At 45.9% G+C, this 19,737-nt stretch overlaps 1 protein-coding gene across 1 annotated transcript in view; it reads right to left on the reverse strand.

The window, feature by feature from the left end:
• The window catches only part of DMRT1 (doublesex and mab-3 related transcription factor 1), a 103,959-nt gene that overhangs the window by 44,798 nt on the left and 39,424 nt on the right, over positions 1–19,737 (reverse strand). The window contains exon 3 of the mRNA XM_007466759.1: positions 17,327–17,631. Within this exon, the coding sequence (XP_007466821.1) occupies positions 17,327–17,631 (305 nt within the window). The remainder of the gene's footprint in view (positions 1–17,326; positions 17,632–19,737) is intronic.

The following is a 19,737-nucleotide window of genomic DNA, read 5'->3' on the forward strand; positions in this document are numbered from 1 at the left end:
AATACAGGGAGGTGGGGACCCAGCACTGATGCCTGGGCTCCACCCCTAGAGCATCAGACTTCACTGCTCTGGGATGTGGCCTGGGCCCTGGGCTTTTTCAAAAGCTCCCCAGGTAATTCCAGTGTGACACCAAGATTAAGAACCAGTGTTCTAGGATTACCTACATATTTCCCATATCTGGAGAAGTATGAAATCCCCAGTATCAACTAAAAAATGCAAAAGGTTAAGTCTGAGAAACAGACTAGTCAACTGCTGCCAATCCCAATATGTATAATACTTAAAAAGAGATTCAGATAAACTATAGAGTTCTTTTTTGTCTTTAACTAAAGCTTACCGGAAAATAAACACAACTTCAAATCCATGTATATGTTTGTTTTTCCTTAATTCATTTTCTGTTTTCAGAAAGCATCAAATAACAAGGATTATTTGGAAATAGATATTGAGTTAACTGAACTCAGACTTTCGATTTCTCTAATGAATCCCTAGATGACTGAGCTATAGCAAAAGAAGACCTCCAGCAAAAGAAGAAAAAGATATAAAGGGTCAGACTCCACCTGAGATTATTAAAATGTGGATTTACTGAGGCCCCCAATCGCTTCACCGGCTCCCAACTAGAAGAATAATCTACAAATAACCATCCGCACAACGACTTGGAAATAAGAAAGAAGGCCGGTTTGATGCATTTCAAAGTGTACATGTAAACCTCTGAAACATGAAGTTAAAACTGAATCGTGGGCTTCCCTGGTGGTGCAGTGGTTGAGAGTCCGCCTACCGATGCAGGGGACGCGGGTTCGTGCCCCCGTCCGGCTCTGAAACATGAAGTTAAAACTGAATCGTGGGCTTCCCTGGTGGTGCAGTGGTTGAGAGTCCGCCTACCGATGCAGGGGACGCGGGTTCGTGCCCCGGTCCGGGAGGATCCCACATGCCGCGGAGCGGCTGGGCCCGTGAGCCATGGCCGCTGAGCCTGCGCGTCCAGAGCCTGTGCTCCGCAACGGGACAGGCCGCAGCAGTGAGAGGCCCGCGTACCGCAAAACAAAAAACAAAAAACAAAAAAAAAAACGAATTGTGATTCACCCTGAAAGTCCAAAAAGAGGTGTGGAAAAATGCGATTTAAAACTCTAAATCACTTCTTACTCCCTTCTAACTTAAAAAAAAAATCACAGCCTGCGACACTGGGCTGAGACAAAAACGGGTAAATAAGGAAACCTTTGAAATGTCCTGTTGTATGATATTTTAAACCAGTAGTACTCAGCTTGGGGTAATTTGTCCCCTGGGGACATTTAGCAAAGTCTGGAGACACTTTTAGTTGTCACAACTAGGTGTGTATGGGGGGGTGCTACTGGCATCTGGTGAGCAGAGACCAGGGACGCTGCTAAGCATCCTCCAATGTGCAGGGCGGTCCCACACAGAACTGTCCAGCCCAACATTCTGATGGCGCCAAGCTTGAGAAAACCTGCTTTAAACCAATCGAATACTAACCACCCCCTTCTGCTCAGCTCCTCACTTCCAGCTAAAACAGCAAAGCTCTACTGAAGGATAAAAGGTGCTCCCAAATGGAAGGGACTGTTCAGTTTTGCTGAAAGGATACAACTTTTCTTACCTTTATGCAATGCTGCCTTGCTTCTTCTCAAGATTTTATTTTTTATTCCTTTAAATTAAACAAACCAAGTAAAACCTAAAAGCCCAGGATTCCAGTGCATTACGGCTACTACTATTATTAGCATGTGGTAGCTGGCAAGCAAGAGGCATGTTTTATACCTTATTACCCACCCCAAGTCTCTGAACCAGAGTATGACCTACGCGGGAGCTGGGCTGGCGGAGAACATGCGCGGTGTCAGTATTAACCCTGGAGGAAATATTAAGAGCTTTGGGTTTTATTTTATTAAACTGTTGAGAACATACAGCACAATGAATCTGAACCACAGGTTTCCTTCTTATATACCACAGTCACCCTTTAACGATAAAATCCCAACAGAATGTAAAAATGTTAGACCCCACTTCCTTTAAAGAAAAATTCTTAAACACTACTCACTGGTTGTCTATTAACAGTTCAGATAGGAAGAGTCTGGTCTCACACTGAATCGAACACTCCATCCAGGGAACAGCTAGAGATTCCTGAAAACCAAGTCCTAGTCTCGTTTATATCAAGCGGAGCTCAGCTGCACAGAATTAGAGTCGGCGAAGAAAGGGGATGGTCTTCATAAGAAGACTGTATAGGCTAAAATTCCTAATTGCAAACTCTGATATTTAAACAAATAGCGTGAAGATCCCGCTGGCACTGACATGTGACTTACGGGCTTTTAACTGCAAAAGCCACATGTGGGATAAAACTTTGGTTTTAAGAACAGAAACCTTTTTTTTTTTTTTTTGCGGTACACGGGCCTCTCACTGCTGTGGCCTCTCCCGTGGCAGAGCACAGGCTCCGGACGCGCAGGCTCAGCGGCCATGGCTCACGGGCCCAGCCGCCCCGCGGCATGCGGGATCCTCCCGGACCAGGGCACGAACCCGCGTCCCCTGCATCCGCAGGCGGACTCCCAACCACTGTGCCACCAGGGAAGCCCAGAAACCTTTTTATAAAACAAAGCAGGGCTCTTCGCATGCTGTGGAATTCTAGGTCTTCTGGTGAGCTTAAGAGTGGAGGTTAGGGCTGACTTTTTTAAACTCCTTATTAAAGAATTTCTTTAGTTTTAAAAGAAGCTTCTTTTCAAACTATTTGAATGGGATGCCTGTTCCCACTCTCACCTGATCGCACACTGAGAATGCTCCTAGCCCAGGGACCTTAGACCTGGGCAAGGTGCTTTCCCTAAAAGGCAAGTGCCCATCCCCCCTCCTTAAATAGGCACCTCAATCAACCTCTGGGATTCCACACATCGCAGCTGGAAGGAGTTATTTTTAATGACTGCTGTTATACATACATTTCAGAGATTACTGAAACATCAACAGACCCAATGCTGAGTCATGTGCCACAAGCAGGTTCCCTACAGCTACAATCCATCCCTCCCTTCTTCCTTCCCTGTCCCTCTGTTCCCCTGGAGGTTATTTTTTTCTCCCCTAACTTCATTAGGAGTTAACTTCCTCCGCTGGGCCCACCTTACTTTCTCTTAGGTGGTATATTATGGAATGCCTTCCACTCCCCTCCCTAGAGCCAGGAAGAGAAAAGGAAACAGAGGGAGACTGGCCTGTGAGGACTCAGGCCCTTGGAAGGGATTCCTGAAGAGCCAGGGGGACTCCGTTAATGGGGGAAAGAACTGTGTTTGAGGGTCAGCACTTAGATGCTGGAGAACATAGGAGCTGTTTGTCCAGAAATGCAAGAGGTGCTCTTCCTCCTGAGAGGAGGTGGGAGGGGGAAAAAGGAGACAGAAGGACGATGTGCATGTAGTATGGCAGAGAGGACAAACAATTTAAGAAATGATACTTCGAAGATGTTTAAAATTGCAAGCCCCATGTTTCCCAGAGCTTCAGAGCCTGTGACACAAGTGAAAGCAAAACAAAACTTGTGTGGGTGAACTTTTCAAAAAGCATAGAAGAAAAGCAGCTCAATTCCAGGCTGGACTAATACCAGAGTAGACTTTTAAAACATAAAATACACTGTAAGATGAACCATGGGAAAAAACATAGACCCTGGAGAAGGCATAATATAGGAATTCACATCACTTTATAAACTTTAAAATATGGAAAAGGCATATGATACCAGGATTGCACTTGCATTTATTAGTGGTCCATTTCGCTTGTCCTTAGTAAAAAAAACAATTAAGACGCAAATAGGGACTTCCCTGGTGGTCCAGTGGTTAAGAATCTGCCTTCCAGGGCAGAGGATGCAGGTTCCATCCCTGGTTGGGGAACTAAGATCCTACACGCCACTGGGCAACCAAGCCCACACACCACAACTACTGAGCCCATGTACCTCAACTAGAGACTCTGCATGCCACAAACTACAGAGCCCATGCACTCTGGAGCCCATGCACCACAACTAAGACCCAACGCAGCCAAAAATAAATAAATAAAATGTTTTAAAAAAAGATGTGAATAGCCCCACATTTTAAAAAACCCAAACTAACTTCCTAAAACTTGTCACTTGGTTGTTCTCACCATCGGCATCACTGGCACAGACAGAACAGCTTACTCCTCTAGCCAGTGTTTTACAATATGCAGCACTGTGACCCTTTAGTGGGCCACAAAGTAATGGTTCCTTTTCCCGGAACCTGGGAGGGTTTTATGCATTTTCAGGGTTCACAAAAGAGAGGGGGGCAGTTCATGTGGAAACAGCCTCTGGGACTAGCCCAGTGCCTTCCTCATTTTTCCCAAACCACAAACTTACACAGGACTTTCTAGCTCCTAGGTTAGAAACTTCTATTTGTCTCATTCACAAATCTGAAACACAAACCCAACTGTGTGACTGACTTCCCACCTGAAGTCACACAGAGCCAGGCAGAAATGCAAGCATGATTCACGTAAAAGCCAACAGGAAACAGCTTCGGTGAAACAGCTGGTTTGTATTGTTAAAATTGGGTTAATAACTCTCAAGACATAGTACTCTTCACTCTAGCGTGCAAGCCTCCAAGAGCATGACATTACACCTCTGCAGAAAGGTGGAGGGAGCTTTGGGAATGGTGACATTCTGGTCACCATTTCTCTGGTCACTTTCCAGAGAAAATGTACCTTGCACATGTCACATCTAAGGGGGGTCGGGAGGCGGGAGGTGGACAGGAAACTGTAGATACTTGAGTCCTCATAATGTAATCATCATGAACATAGGAAAAACCTGCTCCAAGACATCAAAACCCTTGGTTCAGCTCGCAAGGGATTAAGCAGAGAAGGCAGAATGCAAGGCAAGTCAGCCTCAGAAGCTTCTCTCTACTAAACCAGGCCACCTTTCCCATTTTAAATTAAGGCACCTGCCTATTATAAAGACCTAGTCATTGCTTTTGGATTTTAACAACTCTTCACATTTTCACTGTTCCAAGTTCAAATTGGGGGTCTGAAAATGAGAAGAAAAGATGCCTGCAACCACACATTCAGGAACTTTGATTTTAGAACCAGAAGTATCAGAGGCATCCACTTTTGTTCCCATCTTGATGGACAAATTTAATTAACCTTTGCTACGCTGTTCCAACCTACTGTTTTAGACAAAACTAGTGACCCACAAACAATATGTTACCATCAGAATCTCAATGGCGGAGACACCAAGAGATATAGCCCTATCAGCAGTATCAGGAAATAAGCCACTTGGATTAGCCGCTCGAAGAAATATGGATTATATTCATGTCACACACGAGCTGTCAGAAACCTTAGGATACTTTTAGCATAAATCAGCAGTGTGAAGGGTATCTTACGAGTACTGAACATGACAGACTGCTTGGAGGGCAAGGTGAGCCTGTCTGGGGCCACCTGCTAAGTGTAAGCACATGCGCACATGTACTTTACCCACACTGGCGTCAAAAACTGGAATGCAGGCTGGTGACCGGGGATGGGCACATCACACTCAATTCACGGTGTGTTAGTAGCATGGAAAGGTGCTTCCCACTCCAAAACCATGATGGAGAGTGCACCTCAAAGGAACCAAATGGCACAAGAACGACCAAAAATCTGTTGCCTTAAAGCGCCCAGAAGTGCGTGGGCGAGTGACTTAAACGTGGTCAACACCACCAGGGCTAGGGCTCTTCTCCTATCTAACATGTCAAGTCTCTGAAAACATTTTTTAAGATGTCGTATCTCACAATATCATAAGATGTAAGAAAACGTTATATAACACCTCGCAGGGCTTCATACCAGGAAAACCAAGAAATGTGCGCTGCCCCACGAGGAGGGCAGAGAGACGGGGGGCAAACGTGCCCCCTCTGTAGTCAGCCAGGTAAACCCAGGTTCCAGCTCCAACCCCCCACTTGCCAGCCTGTGATATGGCAGGTTACTTCACCTCCCTGAGCCTCAGTTTCCTCACCCACAGAAGTGGATACCAATCCCCGACACGGCCGTGTTTCAGGGCTGAGCGGAGCAGCGGGTATGAAAGGCCCAGTACCAGGCTGTCCAGTAACTGTCCTGACGCACCCCTCCCTCCCCTACGGGTTTCCCGCTGTGTGGCCTCAGTGCAGGGCGGTGGTCACACCCAAGGACCCCTCTTTTGGGTTTGTTACCACATGACTCTGAGCCCTTTTACAGGTATGTCAGGGACCTAGTAATAAAGAGGAAGACAGAAAAATCTGTCCGTTATATAATTCAAAAATTATTTTAAGTATATAAATGTTTGATATTTGAAAGAAAAATCCATTGTCTGAATTGTTTCTACTTTTCACATTTAAATAAGTGGAAAAACCAACTCAAGAAACTACACTGGGCTTCCCTGGTGGCGCAGTGGTTGAGAATCTGCCTGCTAATGCAGGGGACACGGGTTCGAGCCCTGGTCTGGAAGGATCCCACATGCCGTGGAGCAACTAGGCCCATGAGCCACAACTACTGAGCCTGCGCGTCTGGAGCCTGTGCTCCGCAACAAGAGAGGCCACCATAGTGAGAGGCCCGCGCACCGCGATGAAGAGTGGCCCCCGCTTGCCACAACTAGAGAAAGCCCTCGCACAGAAACGAGGACGCAACACATCAAATATAAATAAATTAATAAACTCCCCCCCCCAACATCTTCTTTAAAAAAAAAAAAAACTACACTGACACCATCAAACAGAGAGAGACAGAGACAGAGACAGAGAAAACGCTCCTTCCCGTTTTTGGTTGCATACCACTACCCAATACATAGAATTTTTATGTCTGCCCTCCTTCTCTCAGTATTGGCTAAGAATTGCCAAAAAGAGTGTTTGTGAAAAGGAATGAAATGAGGAAATAATCCCCTTTTCCCTGTTCCTCAATCTCCTTACGAACTCCCCCCCTCCCAGGAGGTTGTGCATCTCAAGGAGATGCCCTCGGGATCAGGGGTCTTCCAAGGAGGGGGCGCTGACAGCAACCTGTCCTGGGTGCAGGGCTTAAGGGAGTAGAGAGAGCACTTTTTAAAATAATAAAACTCACTAAGTCAACCTGCTTCTAATGGTCACCAAGCAGTGGCAATTCTAAACGACAGTAATGATAAAATACTTGTCCTCACCCCACCTCGCCTCGTCCCCGGGCACAGCACTGCACAGGGCTCACCTTCCACAAGCACCACAGTTCCCTGGAAACCTCCAGACTCTGACCACTGGCGATCAGAGAATTACATGTGTCCTTTCTCTCATCCACCCACTGTGAGCTGGCACTGGAGGAGACAGTCTAACGCAGGGCTGGGCACAGAGCTGGCACTCGAGGTATGAATGATAAATACACGAAGGAGTTTCTTATGCACACTCTGTAATATGGAAAATTTTTCATAACCCTATTCTTTTTGTTTTTCTGCTACCATATTCCTAATATATCTCCAAAAATAGGGCAAATCAGCCTCTGTTATGCATTCCCTTGATTTTGGTCTTCATCCAACTAATGAGGGCCACTTACCAGGCCACAGAATCATGGACTCCCAAGAAACCTGAGACTCACTCATGCACACACATAAGCATTCTGAAAAGCAACTAATTTTATATCATATTCACATCTACCTAGGAAAAAAAGTAAACTAAAAAGGCAAATGGAAATAGATAAGATTTTGGCCAGCAGCCTAACTAAGTCAAATCTGAAAGCTTTTAAAAACTGTGACCTAATTATCTAATTTTCAAACAGATTACAGAATCCCCAAATGACTGTATCATTTACTAACCTGATGCTACTGTGTCAGAGATCAGATTGTGTAACGACCTCACAGGAGACTGATAATGTCTTTCCTTCTGCCTTCAGCTGAAGCATGGGGTAGTCCCTGGAGTAGGCCAGCCCTTTCCAGGGTTTCCCAACTCAGTCCAGATCAAACTGAATTCATGTAAGAATAGAAATGACCCCGCAGGACGGCCCAGGAATCACTGGAGTCTCCCAAAGGGTCCTAAGGCCCGAGGTTACCCTCCATCTGGATCTCCTGGGATGCTACTGGACTGCTTCAGCTGGGCTGAGAATCCCTTAGGAGGGCCAGGGCCCAACCCCTCTCCGAGATCCTCTCTGAGTCAGAGCTGCCTCCGCCAGTGCCCAGGTTTCCAGAGGCCACTTCCATTTTCTTCCGTAATCCACACATTTTTAACCAAAATACTCTGCAAAAATGACTCTCGTGTGCACTGCTGCAGTGAAGGAGCATTCCTCAGCCCCACCTCTCACCATCTGTGTTCAGCTTCTAAAATACCCACCACCTCCCTTAGTTTTGGTTCCAGACCAAGAGTCACCAAGAATATTGTTATTGCTGGCACCAGTTCTTGCAAACAACAGCCCTCTTGCAGGATCAAAGCATGCAAATCGTTCAACTTTCATAATCTGTGCAAGAAAACAACCATTCCTTCCAGGAAAGGTGTAATAAAAACCACATGATGCCTGTGGTGCCCATGGCTTGTACTCATCTAGAACATGACAAAATAGCAATTCCTCTGTGACAGTGCGTGTCAACAAGGAGGTCGTTTAGAAACAGAAAAAGAGGACTGCATTCCTGTGCTGCACAGCTCCGGGGGCTTCCCAGGATGCCCAGGCCCACTGGCGCCCTGGCCAACAAAGCTTGTCTCCTGCAGGTGTAAGAATATGATGTAAAGGCCCAAGAGAACTGGGTTTATTATTTCTTCTTAAACAAGAAGAACCTAATGAGGAATTATGTTTCAGAAGAAAAAATTGCAGATGTGGCTAAGACTTGACAGGCCATTTAAGGGAAAGTTTATAGTAGAGGCAATGCAACCCCAAACTCTGGGAAGCCTGACACCTTCCCTTCTTCACTAGCTTTAAGATTCCCGTGGTCTGTAATGACTTGTACATTTAAACGGAAGATTCTCCAAGACTGGTCTTCTGAGCTGGAAAGCCCAATCCCTGTATCCTCACTGTCCCAGAAAGCAGGACCTACTTGGGGTGCATGTGAGGGAGCCCCACAAAATGCTGAACTAGCATAAAGGCGTTAACAGGGCTGAGATTAAAAGATAGGAAAAGACCTCAACACCCTGTCTGCAAAGAGTGAGGTTGAGACAGCTGCTAAAGACAGCACACTGAAGACCCCAGAGAATTCCACTGTCGTCACAGTGACACAATGCCAGTGCCTTGGTTTGCAGACTCTCTCTGGTCTTCGGACTAGTACAACTTTTTTTTTTTTTTTTTTTTTTTTTGTGGGACGCGGGCCTTTTTGGGATCTTCCCGGACCAGGACACGAACCTGGGTCCCCTGCATCGGCAGGCGGACTCTCAACCACTGCGCCACCAGGGAAGCCCACTAGTACAACTTTTTAAAAAGGAGGCAGGGGAGACAGGAACAGAGTCGCCAACTTTTTATATTGCCAAGTAAGAGCATTTATGAAAAAAAAAATCGTTTCATTAAAAACGTGTTGGAAAGGGCCCGATAAAAACAATTTTTTGAATTGAATAATTTAGCTGTAAGAAAAAAACCCTTGTCCTTTTTTTCCTCATTTCTCTGTAAACCAGCACAGGTAACAGCCTGCATTCAGGACAGTGAAGTGCAAAACACATTCCTAGTAAAATAAGGAACAAGATGACACCAGCTGTCCACCACTGGTATCTAAACTGAATAATTCACTAAGAACATAAATTAGAACTTGGAGGTATTTAGGGGGAAGAAAAATGTCAGTATCAATATTTTTCTATGAAATGACTATCTAATCTAGAAACCCTAAAATAAGCACCTATAAAATTATTAGAATTAACAGAGTTCACAAAAGTAGACAGATAAAAAGTAAATACACCACATTATAGCAACATCAACAGAAATGTATGTCTCTGTAATTCCCTTTTAAAAAACAAATTGGGGAGGGGTGGTTAGCCTTAATAGCCCAAGGCAAATACCACATCTAATTTAATTCCCTTTTCCTGAGGAAAGAGATTCCTTTACTGCTTTAAACTGAACCCAGCCTTACAAATTCCTCTGCTACATGCCTGAAAACCTTTTCTTTCCAGAGGAAAAAGCCTGTCAGTGTCTGCTCACCAACAAATAGTGGCCAATAACCAGTTTGCTCTAAGAAGGGAAGCCAGGGCTAGTTTATTCAGCCGACAAAGAGGGCGATGGGATTGGAGGGGCAGCCTAGTGGATCACCTGAGTGTTTGTAGAGAGAGCACCTCACCCAGAGGACAAAGGCCCCAGGTCCACAGGGAGTCACTTGCTCTTTCTCAGCCAGCATCACCCAGTAGTCTGAGGTGACCAGATGCACATTACCCCAGGGGCCTGGTGGTGCAGCTTACTGGCCTGAGGTGAGCACAAAATTTATCTGAAGTCCCCTACTTTGTCATCAAAATTGATGTGGATTTTGCATTCTACTACCTTCCCCCTGACATACTGTTTTTTTAAATTTAGAAATATTAAAAATTAATGGTTTAACTAGTTAATGGTTGGCTATTATAATTGTGTCCCTGGGAGTGGGAGCCCGGTTTAAGCCTTGGCTTCTTATCCCCCCCACCCCATCTCTGGACCCTCCTGGGAGACCCTAGGGCACAGACGTGGAGGCGCTGCAGCTGTGCCCACACTGCACACACGCCAGAAGTCACTTCTTAGCTCTTCAAGCTAACAGGCTCGACTGAACCACGCTCATAAAAAGAGGAGGCAGTGTGAAAACCAGGGCTCCCGCAGGCTGCTCCTACAGGATGGAGAACAACAGCGGGCAGGCAGCACAGTCAAGACGGGCAGCGTTTACAAGTGCCCTGACGGGCCGCATCCCAGTAATGCCCACAAGGGGCGCCGTTCTCTGGGCTCCAAGGCCTAGGTCAGATTCTGACTTCCTGCCTGGTGTGTCTCAGTTTCAAAGCCAGGGCACTTAGATGATCCCCAACCTCCTTCTCATGTACCAGGTGATAACAGCCTTCCCCCAAGACCTACTTTTTGCATTTTTGTCCATTTGGTTCAGTGGTAGATCCCTAGCACATGGTGGGACCTGGATGCATGTTTATCTAATAATCGAATGCATTCCAGTGAGGTGCACAATCATAAACGGGCCACCGTATCTTGAGACACTTCAGATTGAGCCCCAAAGAACAACCAGAAGGAAGGAATCACCTCTGCTGCCATGTGACCACACCCCAATTGTGGCTGGAACGGCTGTCTCCACCTTTGGTGGCACAAGCTTCAGAAAAGCCAATCGAGGGGGTTGCCCACCAGGGGGACTGAGAGGAGATCCCAGATACAGCTCAGAGTCCTCCCATATTTATTTCTGCTCACTTGATATGTACCTCTCCCTTGTCAACCTGGTACAACATGTTTATTTAAGAGGTAATGTTGCCTTGAAGGAGTGCACCAGGCAATAAACAGTTTTTGCAGGCAATTAAATGCAGAAGTGAAATTGAGCTGCTGGTCAGTGGAACCAGCCATTCATCGTGAGTTTGTTCCAGTGTCACAAATGTTATTCCTGTTTCACAACATGACAGGAATCTATGATTGGGCCACAAATCTCCAGAGGCTGGAGACAGACCCAAAGCAATTAAAGCAGCTCTCAGCATGCATGCAGGGCATCAACACGAAAGAGCCTTGGGATTCTGGGATGCTGGCCCAGTTGACTGCTCTAGCTTTTTCTTTCTTTTTAACTAGGTTTTGTACTTAGTAGGTGCTCAATAATTATCTGTGGTTTGCATGACTTTATAGGGAGACTTACAGTAAATCTCAACTCTACAATAAAAAGTCAATGATTTCTTTTTGTAAATAATTCAGTACCCTCCCCACTAATCTCTAAGAAGTCTGGCTTTAAAAAATTATAACAATCTCCACTAGAGTCGATTTTTTGTTTGTTTGTTTGTTTGTTTTGCGGTACGTGGGCCTTTCACTGCTGTGGCCTCTCCTGTTGCGGAGCACAGGCTCCGAACACGCAGGCTCAGCGGCCATGGCTCACGGGCCCAGCTGCTCCGCGGCACGTGGGATCGTCCCAGACCGGGGCACGAACCCGTGTCCCCTGCATCGGCAGGCGGACTCCCAACCACCGCGCCACCAGGGAAGCCCCGAGAGTCGATTTTTTCTAGGAATCACAAAGGAGCCCTTTGTTCTGAAAACTTTTCACGCTGCTCCCCCCAAACACACTGTTACCCAGAACAGCAAGGGAAGGAGGATAACATGAAAGCTATCACTCTGGTGAAGAGTTAGAAGGGAAGTCGGGTCCTAGCAACAGAGTCAAGACAGTAGACGGAGGAGATGTTACCTAAGATTCAGGCCCTTCAGGTAGAGCTGGGGTCAGACCGGGTTGCGGGGAAGGTCCAGTGAGAGAGACCAGCTCAGTGCCCTCCAGGCGAAGCTATGGGGCACCTTCCAAAAGGAGACAGAAAAGCATGGCTACAACCAAGAGAGGATCCCTCCCCTGCCCTCCCCAGGAGGCTTCCACCAGAAGGGGGCAAGGCACTGTCTGAAGAGCAGAGCCAGGGCGCCCTCCTGAAACAATAGGAATAGCAAGGTCAGGGGGAGGCCCTGCCCCAGATCACTGTTCCCTACACCTCTGCCATAGTGACTTGGTAAAAAAGTGAGCTGTACAGTTCCTATCCCTTAAACATGGGTAATAAGTATTATTTGTAGGTGTTTTCTATTTAATACTTCTTTATAACACATATACCTTAATAAACATATTTTACGCCATAATCTTTGTCTATGCTTCCAGTTTTCAATTTCCTAAGTAGATCAAATTCTTCCCCATCCCTGATAAAAATTATTCCGTATACATTCATACTCGGTCCATATTCACATGTCATGGTCTTTCAACAATAACAAAAATGTGCATTATGTATAGCCCATCTTATATTACAAAGGGGATCGGAGGTAGCTAACTAAAATACATATGAACAAAAGGCTGAAAATTAAATAGATTTCAGAAAAGAGTAGGGCCAAGAGAAAATAATGGTTAATGAAATAAATTCACAAGAAGTTAATATCAGCCTAGCATTTGTTGGTACACACAGAAACTTCCACATACACTTCAGTCATTATGCTGCCTTATACATTCATGCAACAGTTCTGTGAAGGTGGTACGATGCCCACTTGACAGACAAAACAACTGAGTTTCAGAGGGTTAAGTATTTTCCTCAAGGCTATACAACAGTTAAATCACAAGTTAGAATTGAATATAGAACTCCAAGTGCCAGACTCCATGTGTCTCAAAATACACAGTACTGTTTCCCTAAATCTACAGGCCTGGTTTCTGGACAAGGCTCTGTCATCAACTAGCTGTGGGTGCTGTGGGTGCTGAGCAGATCCCCCAGCTCCAGATCTCGGTCTTCCCTGCAGCAGGATGGGAGTGAAACGGACCTCTGTAAGATCCATTTCGGCTCTGACCATCACTGGACTGACTGACCATCACTGGACTGACTTTCACCTGTCCTTTTGCAAAATGATGGCTTATATGGATGTTGGCTCTTCTATTTTTAACGTTAGAGTTTATTTCCAAGAGAAATAATTTTTGTGGGTGTGACTATAAGGTTGTAAGTCAAGCTCTGGATCAGGTCTGGTTACAAGATTAATCCACAGACTCGTAAAATGTCTGCAAAATAATCTGTTAGATGGGAATATATTACCAATGGTGAAAACTGGCTAGGAAACATTGAGCCCAGACCTCCTCAAAAACAAGCTCCTATGTTAAATGAGGCCTTGGCTTCTCTCCTGGGCCTCTAACCAGGGGCCCCTCTCTCCAGTCTAGTAAGCGGTGGTTCTAGAGAAGGTGCCAACAGCATCAAAACTGCAGGCCCCCCACATGACTAAGAAAGTTTGGGTAACATTTTTCCTCTCACCCTTGGCAGCAGAGGTACAAGATTTCTCTTGCCCTTAGGGGGATCTCTCCTTGTACACAGCGGCTGAGGCAGCGCTCCAAAACCAGGCAACGCTGCTGCCCAAGAGAATGTCTCCTCTTGGCTGTCCCTGGTACCCAGAGGGTGGGCCTTGGCAAGAGACCTCCAAGGAAATCCAAGACTTCTGCTACACCCTCCCCAGGTCTTCCAGGTGGAGTTAAGAACAAACATTAGTGTGTCAGCCATCTTACGCCATTGGAAAGACCCTGACCGAGTAGGAGGGTAAATTAACTTAGAAGATTTCTGATGCTTCTGATTGTGAGCTCTCTTTCTTTCAGAAGACACTTAAGAAATTTCTTTCTCATCCTTTTCCTCATAAGCCAACAGGTTCAGAGACCTTCCCTAATTTCCCCTTAAAGCCTGGAAGTAGCCAGAAAACCAGGAAGCTCCAGCAGTAGTCTCTGGCTCATGGGAATCTGTAGGCAGTTCCTATCCCTTAAACATGGGTAATAAGTATTATTTGTAGGTGTTTTCTATTTAATACTTCTTTATAACACATATACCTTAATAAACATATTTTACGCCATAATCTTTGTCTATGCTTCCAGTTTTCAATTTCCTAAGTAGATCAAATTCTTCCCCATCCCTGATAAAAATTATTCCGTATACATTCATACTCGGTCCATATTCACATGTCATGGTCTTTCAACAATAACAAAAATGTGCATTATGTATAGCCCATCTTATATTACAAAGGGGATCGGAGGTAGCTAACTAAAATACATATGAACAAAAGGCTGAAAATTAAATAGATTTCAGAAAAGAGTAGGGCCAAGAGAAAATAATGGTTAATGAAATAAATTCACAAGAAGTTAATATCAGCCTAGCATTTGTTGGTACACACAGAAACTTCCACATACACTTCAGTCATTATGCTGCCTTATACATTCATGCAACAGTTCTGTGAAGGTGGTACGATGCCCACTTGACAGACAAAACAACTGAGTTTCAGAGGGTTAAGTATTTTCCTCAAGGCTATACAACAGTTAAATCACAAGTTAGAATTGAATATAGAACTCCAAGTGCCAGACTCCATGTGTCTCAAAATACACAGTACTGTTTCCCTAAATCTACAGGCCTGGTTTCTGGACAAGGCTCTGTCATCAACTAGCTGTGGGTGCTGTGGGTGCTGAGCAGATCCCCCAGCTCCAGATCTCGGTCTTCCCTGCAGCAGGATGGGAGTGAAACGGACCTCTGTAAGATCCATTTCGGCTCTGACCATCACTGGACTGACTGACCATCACTGGACTGACTTTCACCTGTCCTTTTGCAAAATGATGGCTTATATGGATGTTGGCTCTTCTATTTTTAACGTTAGAGTTTATTTCCAAGAGAAATAATTTTTGTGGGTGTGACTATAAGGTTGTAAGTCAAGCTCTGGATCAGGTCTGGTTACAAGATTAATCCACAGACTCGTAAAATGTCTGCAAAATAATCTGTTAGATGGGAATATATTACCAATGGTGAAAACTGGCTAGGAAACATTGAGCCCAGACCTCCTCAAAAACAAGCTCCTATGTTAAATGAGGCCTTGGCTTCTCTCCTGGGCCTCTAACCAGGGGCCCCTCTCTCCAGTCTAGTAAGCGGTGGTTCTAGAGAAGGTGCCAACAGCATCAAAACTGCAGGCCCCCCACATGACTAAGAAAGTTTGGGTAACATTTTTCCTCTCACCCTTGGCAGCAGAGGTACAAGATTTCTCTTGCCCTTAGGGGGATCTCTCCTTGTACACAGCGGCTGAGGCAGCGCTCCAAAACCAGGCAACGCTGCTGCCCAAGAGAATGTCTCCTCTTGGCTGTCCCTGGTACCCAGAGGGTGGGCCTTGGCAAGAGACCTCCAAGGAAATCCAAGACTTCTGCTACACCCTCCCCAGGTCTTCCAGGTGGAGTTAAGAACAAACATTAGTGTGTCAGCCATCTTACGCCATTGGAAAGACCCTGACCGAGTAGGAGGGTAAATTAACTTAGAAGATTTCTGATGCTTCTGATTGTGAGCTCTCTTTCTTTCAGAAGACACTTAAGAAATTTCTTTCTCATCCTTTTCCTCATAAGCCAACAGGTTCAGAGACCTTCCCTAATTTCCCCTTAAAGCCTGGAAGTAGCCAGAAAACCAGGAAGCTCCAGCAGTAGTCTCTGGCTCATGGGAATCTGTAGGATTAGCTGGTTTTTAAGAACTATAAGGTACTTCTTTCTCCTTTCTTAGAGGAGAGTATCTAACAGAAATCAACCTAAAACCTGCCCCAAATCATAAAATCCAACTGGCACTCTGAAAGGCCTGTAGGGGTCCAGCCAGAAGACCCATAAATCATCACATTTCCTTTATACTCATATCACCTCTCAGTTCCAATGCCTTTTTAAAAAGTCTGATTCTAAAATTAAAATGTATAGAAAACTTACGAAGATGATTAGCCCAGGGAATTAAAGCTGACACGTTAACATGCCGAGGAAGTCAGATCCCTAAGGCTAGCGTGAGAGTCCAAAAAATGGGGTGATGTGAATATCAACAACTTCCCCACATCTACAAATGCAAAATGAAATGGAATTGCTCTGAGTAAAACGTCAATGCACATTTTTTAAAAGTGAGCATAAGAAGGTCAATTACCCTAAACTCCCACATACATACATTGCATGGTGCTGGAATCAAAGCCTAGCTGGGAAAGCCCAAGCACAGTAAATGCATCCAAAATGAGAACAGTTCTCTCAGAACTGGTATCTTACAGTTGGAGGGGTGCTTGGAGGAGCAGAGTCTAAGTGCTCATGCATGCACATTCCCACAACGTGGAAATCCAGCCTGTGAATGCTCTCCAGGCCTTGAATCTGCTGCTGATACATTGGCATGATAGAAACGGCGAAAACTGAGGAAGCAGAACAATGCTGAATAAACATTCCCTGATAATGCAAAATGCTTTGTTTTATCCCAAATATTAAAAGCTCTTGATGGCACACTATTTCAGAAGCACATACTTAGCATATGAAAGACTGACCTCCATTCCCAGCTGAAAATGCTCTCAAGTTGGCCCAGCACAGCAGTGACCTAGTTCTTCTCTCACCTTCCTTCCATGCAAACATACAGATCAGAACACATCTATCTCCCTTCCAGGGTCAAAATTCATCACTGGGATTACTGCCACCCAGAAGGCCACGACCAGCATTTTCTAAGCGGCTCTAAAGCGTGGGGATAAGGCTAGAGGAGATGGGGCCTCTTACATAAGCCACTTGTGAAGCTGATTCTGGCCAACTGGGTATTTATGCAAACTGACATCGAAGGATGAGAAAGGTAAAATTTGAAAACAGAAACAAATATATCCAGATTTCTTTACAATTCCTTGCAGTCAACCTCTGGGGTTAAATGATGTTATGGGTAGAGTGAAAACTTTCTACACGTTTTGCATAATGGCACACATGTGTGCTGAGTTGGGCGTGCGCGTCTGTGAGTGTGTGCTTACGTGTGTGGTTTTCACATACCCAGTTCACTCTCTGCTAACATCTTACCTGCCACTGGTTTCCTGTCTGACCGGGCATATAAGGGGCTTGACCGGGCATATAAGGGGCTGGGAGGCTCCGAAGGCTGTTCTTCACAGGGGAGGCCCCGAGAGGGTTTCCCACGTCCCCGGAGGGGGAGTCAGCGGCTAAGGCCATGGAGTACTGCGGGTAGTTGTACAGGTTGTTGTAGTAAGGGAACAGAGACGGCTGGTAAAAGCTGCTGTAGTAGGTGGAGTCAGAAACGAGGTCAGGTGTGTTCTCCACGTGCCCTCTGCTGGTGGCAGCAGGAACATCCTGGATGACCACCCGGCCCTCTACCAAGAAAAAACAGAAAGAAAAAGACAACATGGTATTAATATGGGGGCCTACAGAACTTTACCTCTAAACCTTGCCAGCGTATGGCCTTCCTCCTCAAGATCTGCAGAGCTTTAGACCAAGGCACCTGGGCATGCTCCTGCAGTCGGAATACAGCAGGGTTCCTAAGGTTGGCGTAACTCTGGAGGCACAGCTGGAAGACCCTTGGTGATTATTTTTACTGAGAATACCAAAAACATTTTAGGCAGGGGTCATTTTACTCACATAAAGCCCTGACCAGGTCTAACTTCTACCTAGACATTCCTATCCTAATGTCAAGAAATTAGAGATCAAATCTAGTTAACTTGGCTGTCTGCAACAGTCTTACAACAAAATTAACTGTATCTCACTTTAAATTAATAAAAGATCCTAGTGCCCTTTCTATGTGTATGTCCACACAGATATATCCGAGAGCCAAAGCAAGAGGCTAAAAGTTTAAGAAAACATTGTTTCCTTCACTTCCTTCTAACCGCTGATACTGAATCCTGAAGTCTGGACAATGGTATAGACCCTGGGAGACAAACTTCTGTAAAAGGTCAGTTAGTAACTGTTTTAGGCTTTGTGGCCATTCCTCTGCAGAATGTACAGGCTGCTGCGTGATTGTGTTGCAATAAAACTTTATTCACAAACACAGGCAGTGGACCAAAGTGATCCGCAGGCTGAAGTTTGCCAACCCAGGGTCTAGATGTTAAGCTGTCAATTCCAATAAACAACTGAATGGACTCCTAAGTCATCTCTCCAATAGACATTTATTAAACAATGTTCTAAGAGTTGGCCAAGTGCCTAAACTGGCTGCAAGGTATCAGGTTGCCCCTGCCCAATGACAGTCTACAGTATAGGATGGACGATGGGATTACAGATTATAACAAGGACTCTCATACAGGAACACCCATAAACTTTTATGGAAACTCAAAGGCTGGAAAGATGACATGCAACCTAGAAAGGAATTACAGAGACTGTCAAAGAAAAAAACTGCACCTGCATTGTACTTTAAAAGAGGAGCAGGAAATAGGTGAAAATGAGAAGAAGAGAGTACTAAGAACAGGGCAGCAAAGACAAAGGGATGGAAGCAGGAAAGTGGGAGGGGACCTTGGGAGTGATGGACAGGGCTGTCCGGTTAAGAACTGCAAAAAGGGCAAAAGAGGGACAGTCTGACAGGCGGGCTGCAGCCAGGCGAGGGGAAGCCTCAGGCCAGCTCTCTGAACTCTTTCCAGGCTGTGGTGGGAACCACTGAGGATATCCGAGCAAGGAGCACAGAGGATCAGAGCTACACTTTGGAGCGTTTCAACTGATGGCAATTCTTAAGACAAGCAAAGGGAAGAGAGCCCAGAGGCAGGGAGAGCCACCAGGCAGCCACTGAAGCAGTCAGGGACTCAGCAGACTGCAAATACCAGAGACACGGGGGAGATGAGCTCAAGAGAACTGAAGGACTGAGGGGCATCAGGACGCGAGACGCAGGAAAAGCCAAAGAGGAAGAGCAGGAGGCCTGGGGTGGCAGCAGAGATGCAGGTAGTAAGTCAGCTTCATCACGCAAGGGGCCAGAGGGGCACGGACATGGGGGACAGGAGCCAGGCCGAGAAAGTCCACACCTACACTCATGGGAGAGGCTGAGGTTGGAAGCTGAGATTCAGAAGTCACCACAGGGAGATGCTGGCTGCATCCGGGAAGAGGAGGGAGCTGTTACGGAAGAGTATGTTCTGAAAGGAGAAAACAGTGCCAAGGCCAGAACCCTGGAGGATGGAGGAGAGAACGCAAGGCCACAGAGGACCAATTCGACAGGGATGGCAGAGGGGCAGGCTGCAGTGTCGACCCTGCTAAGAGATCGAGCAAAATTAGTTCTGGAAAAGACCCATAGAGGGCTGGGTCTTTAGGGCCCTGTGCTTTTAGCACAGTGTTGGAGAAGCAGAAGCCTTCGAGAGATGAAGGAGCAAGTGAGCGATGAGGAAACAGATGAATACGGTGAACAGCATCTCTCTGATGGTGAACAGCCTTCTCTCTGGTCAGAAGGGACGACGCAGTGAGCAGCGCCACCGTGCACCCCCCCCCCCCCCCCCCCCCCCCGCCCC

Source organism: Lipotes vexillifer, unplaced genomic scaffold (assembly GCF_000442215.2).
Source record: "Lipotes vexillifer unplaced genomic scaffold, Lipotes_vexillifer_v1.1 scaffold948, whole genome shotgun sequence".
In the NCBI taxonomy this organism is placed as follows: Eukaryota; Metazoa; Chordata; class Mammalia; order Artiodactyla; family Lipotidae; genus Lipotes; species Lipotes vexillifer.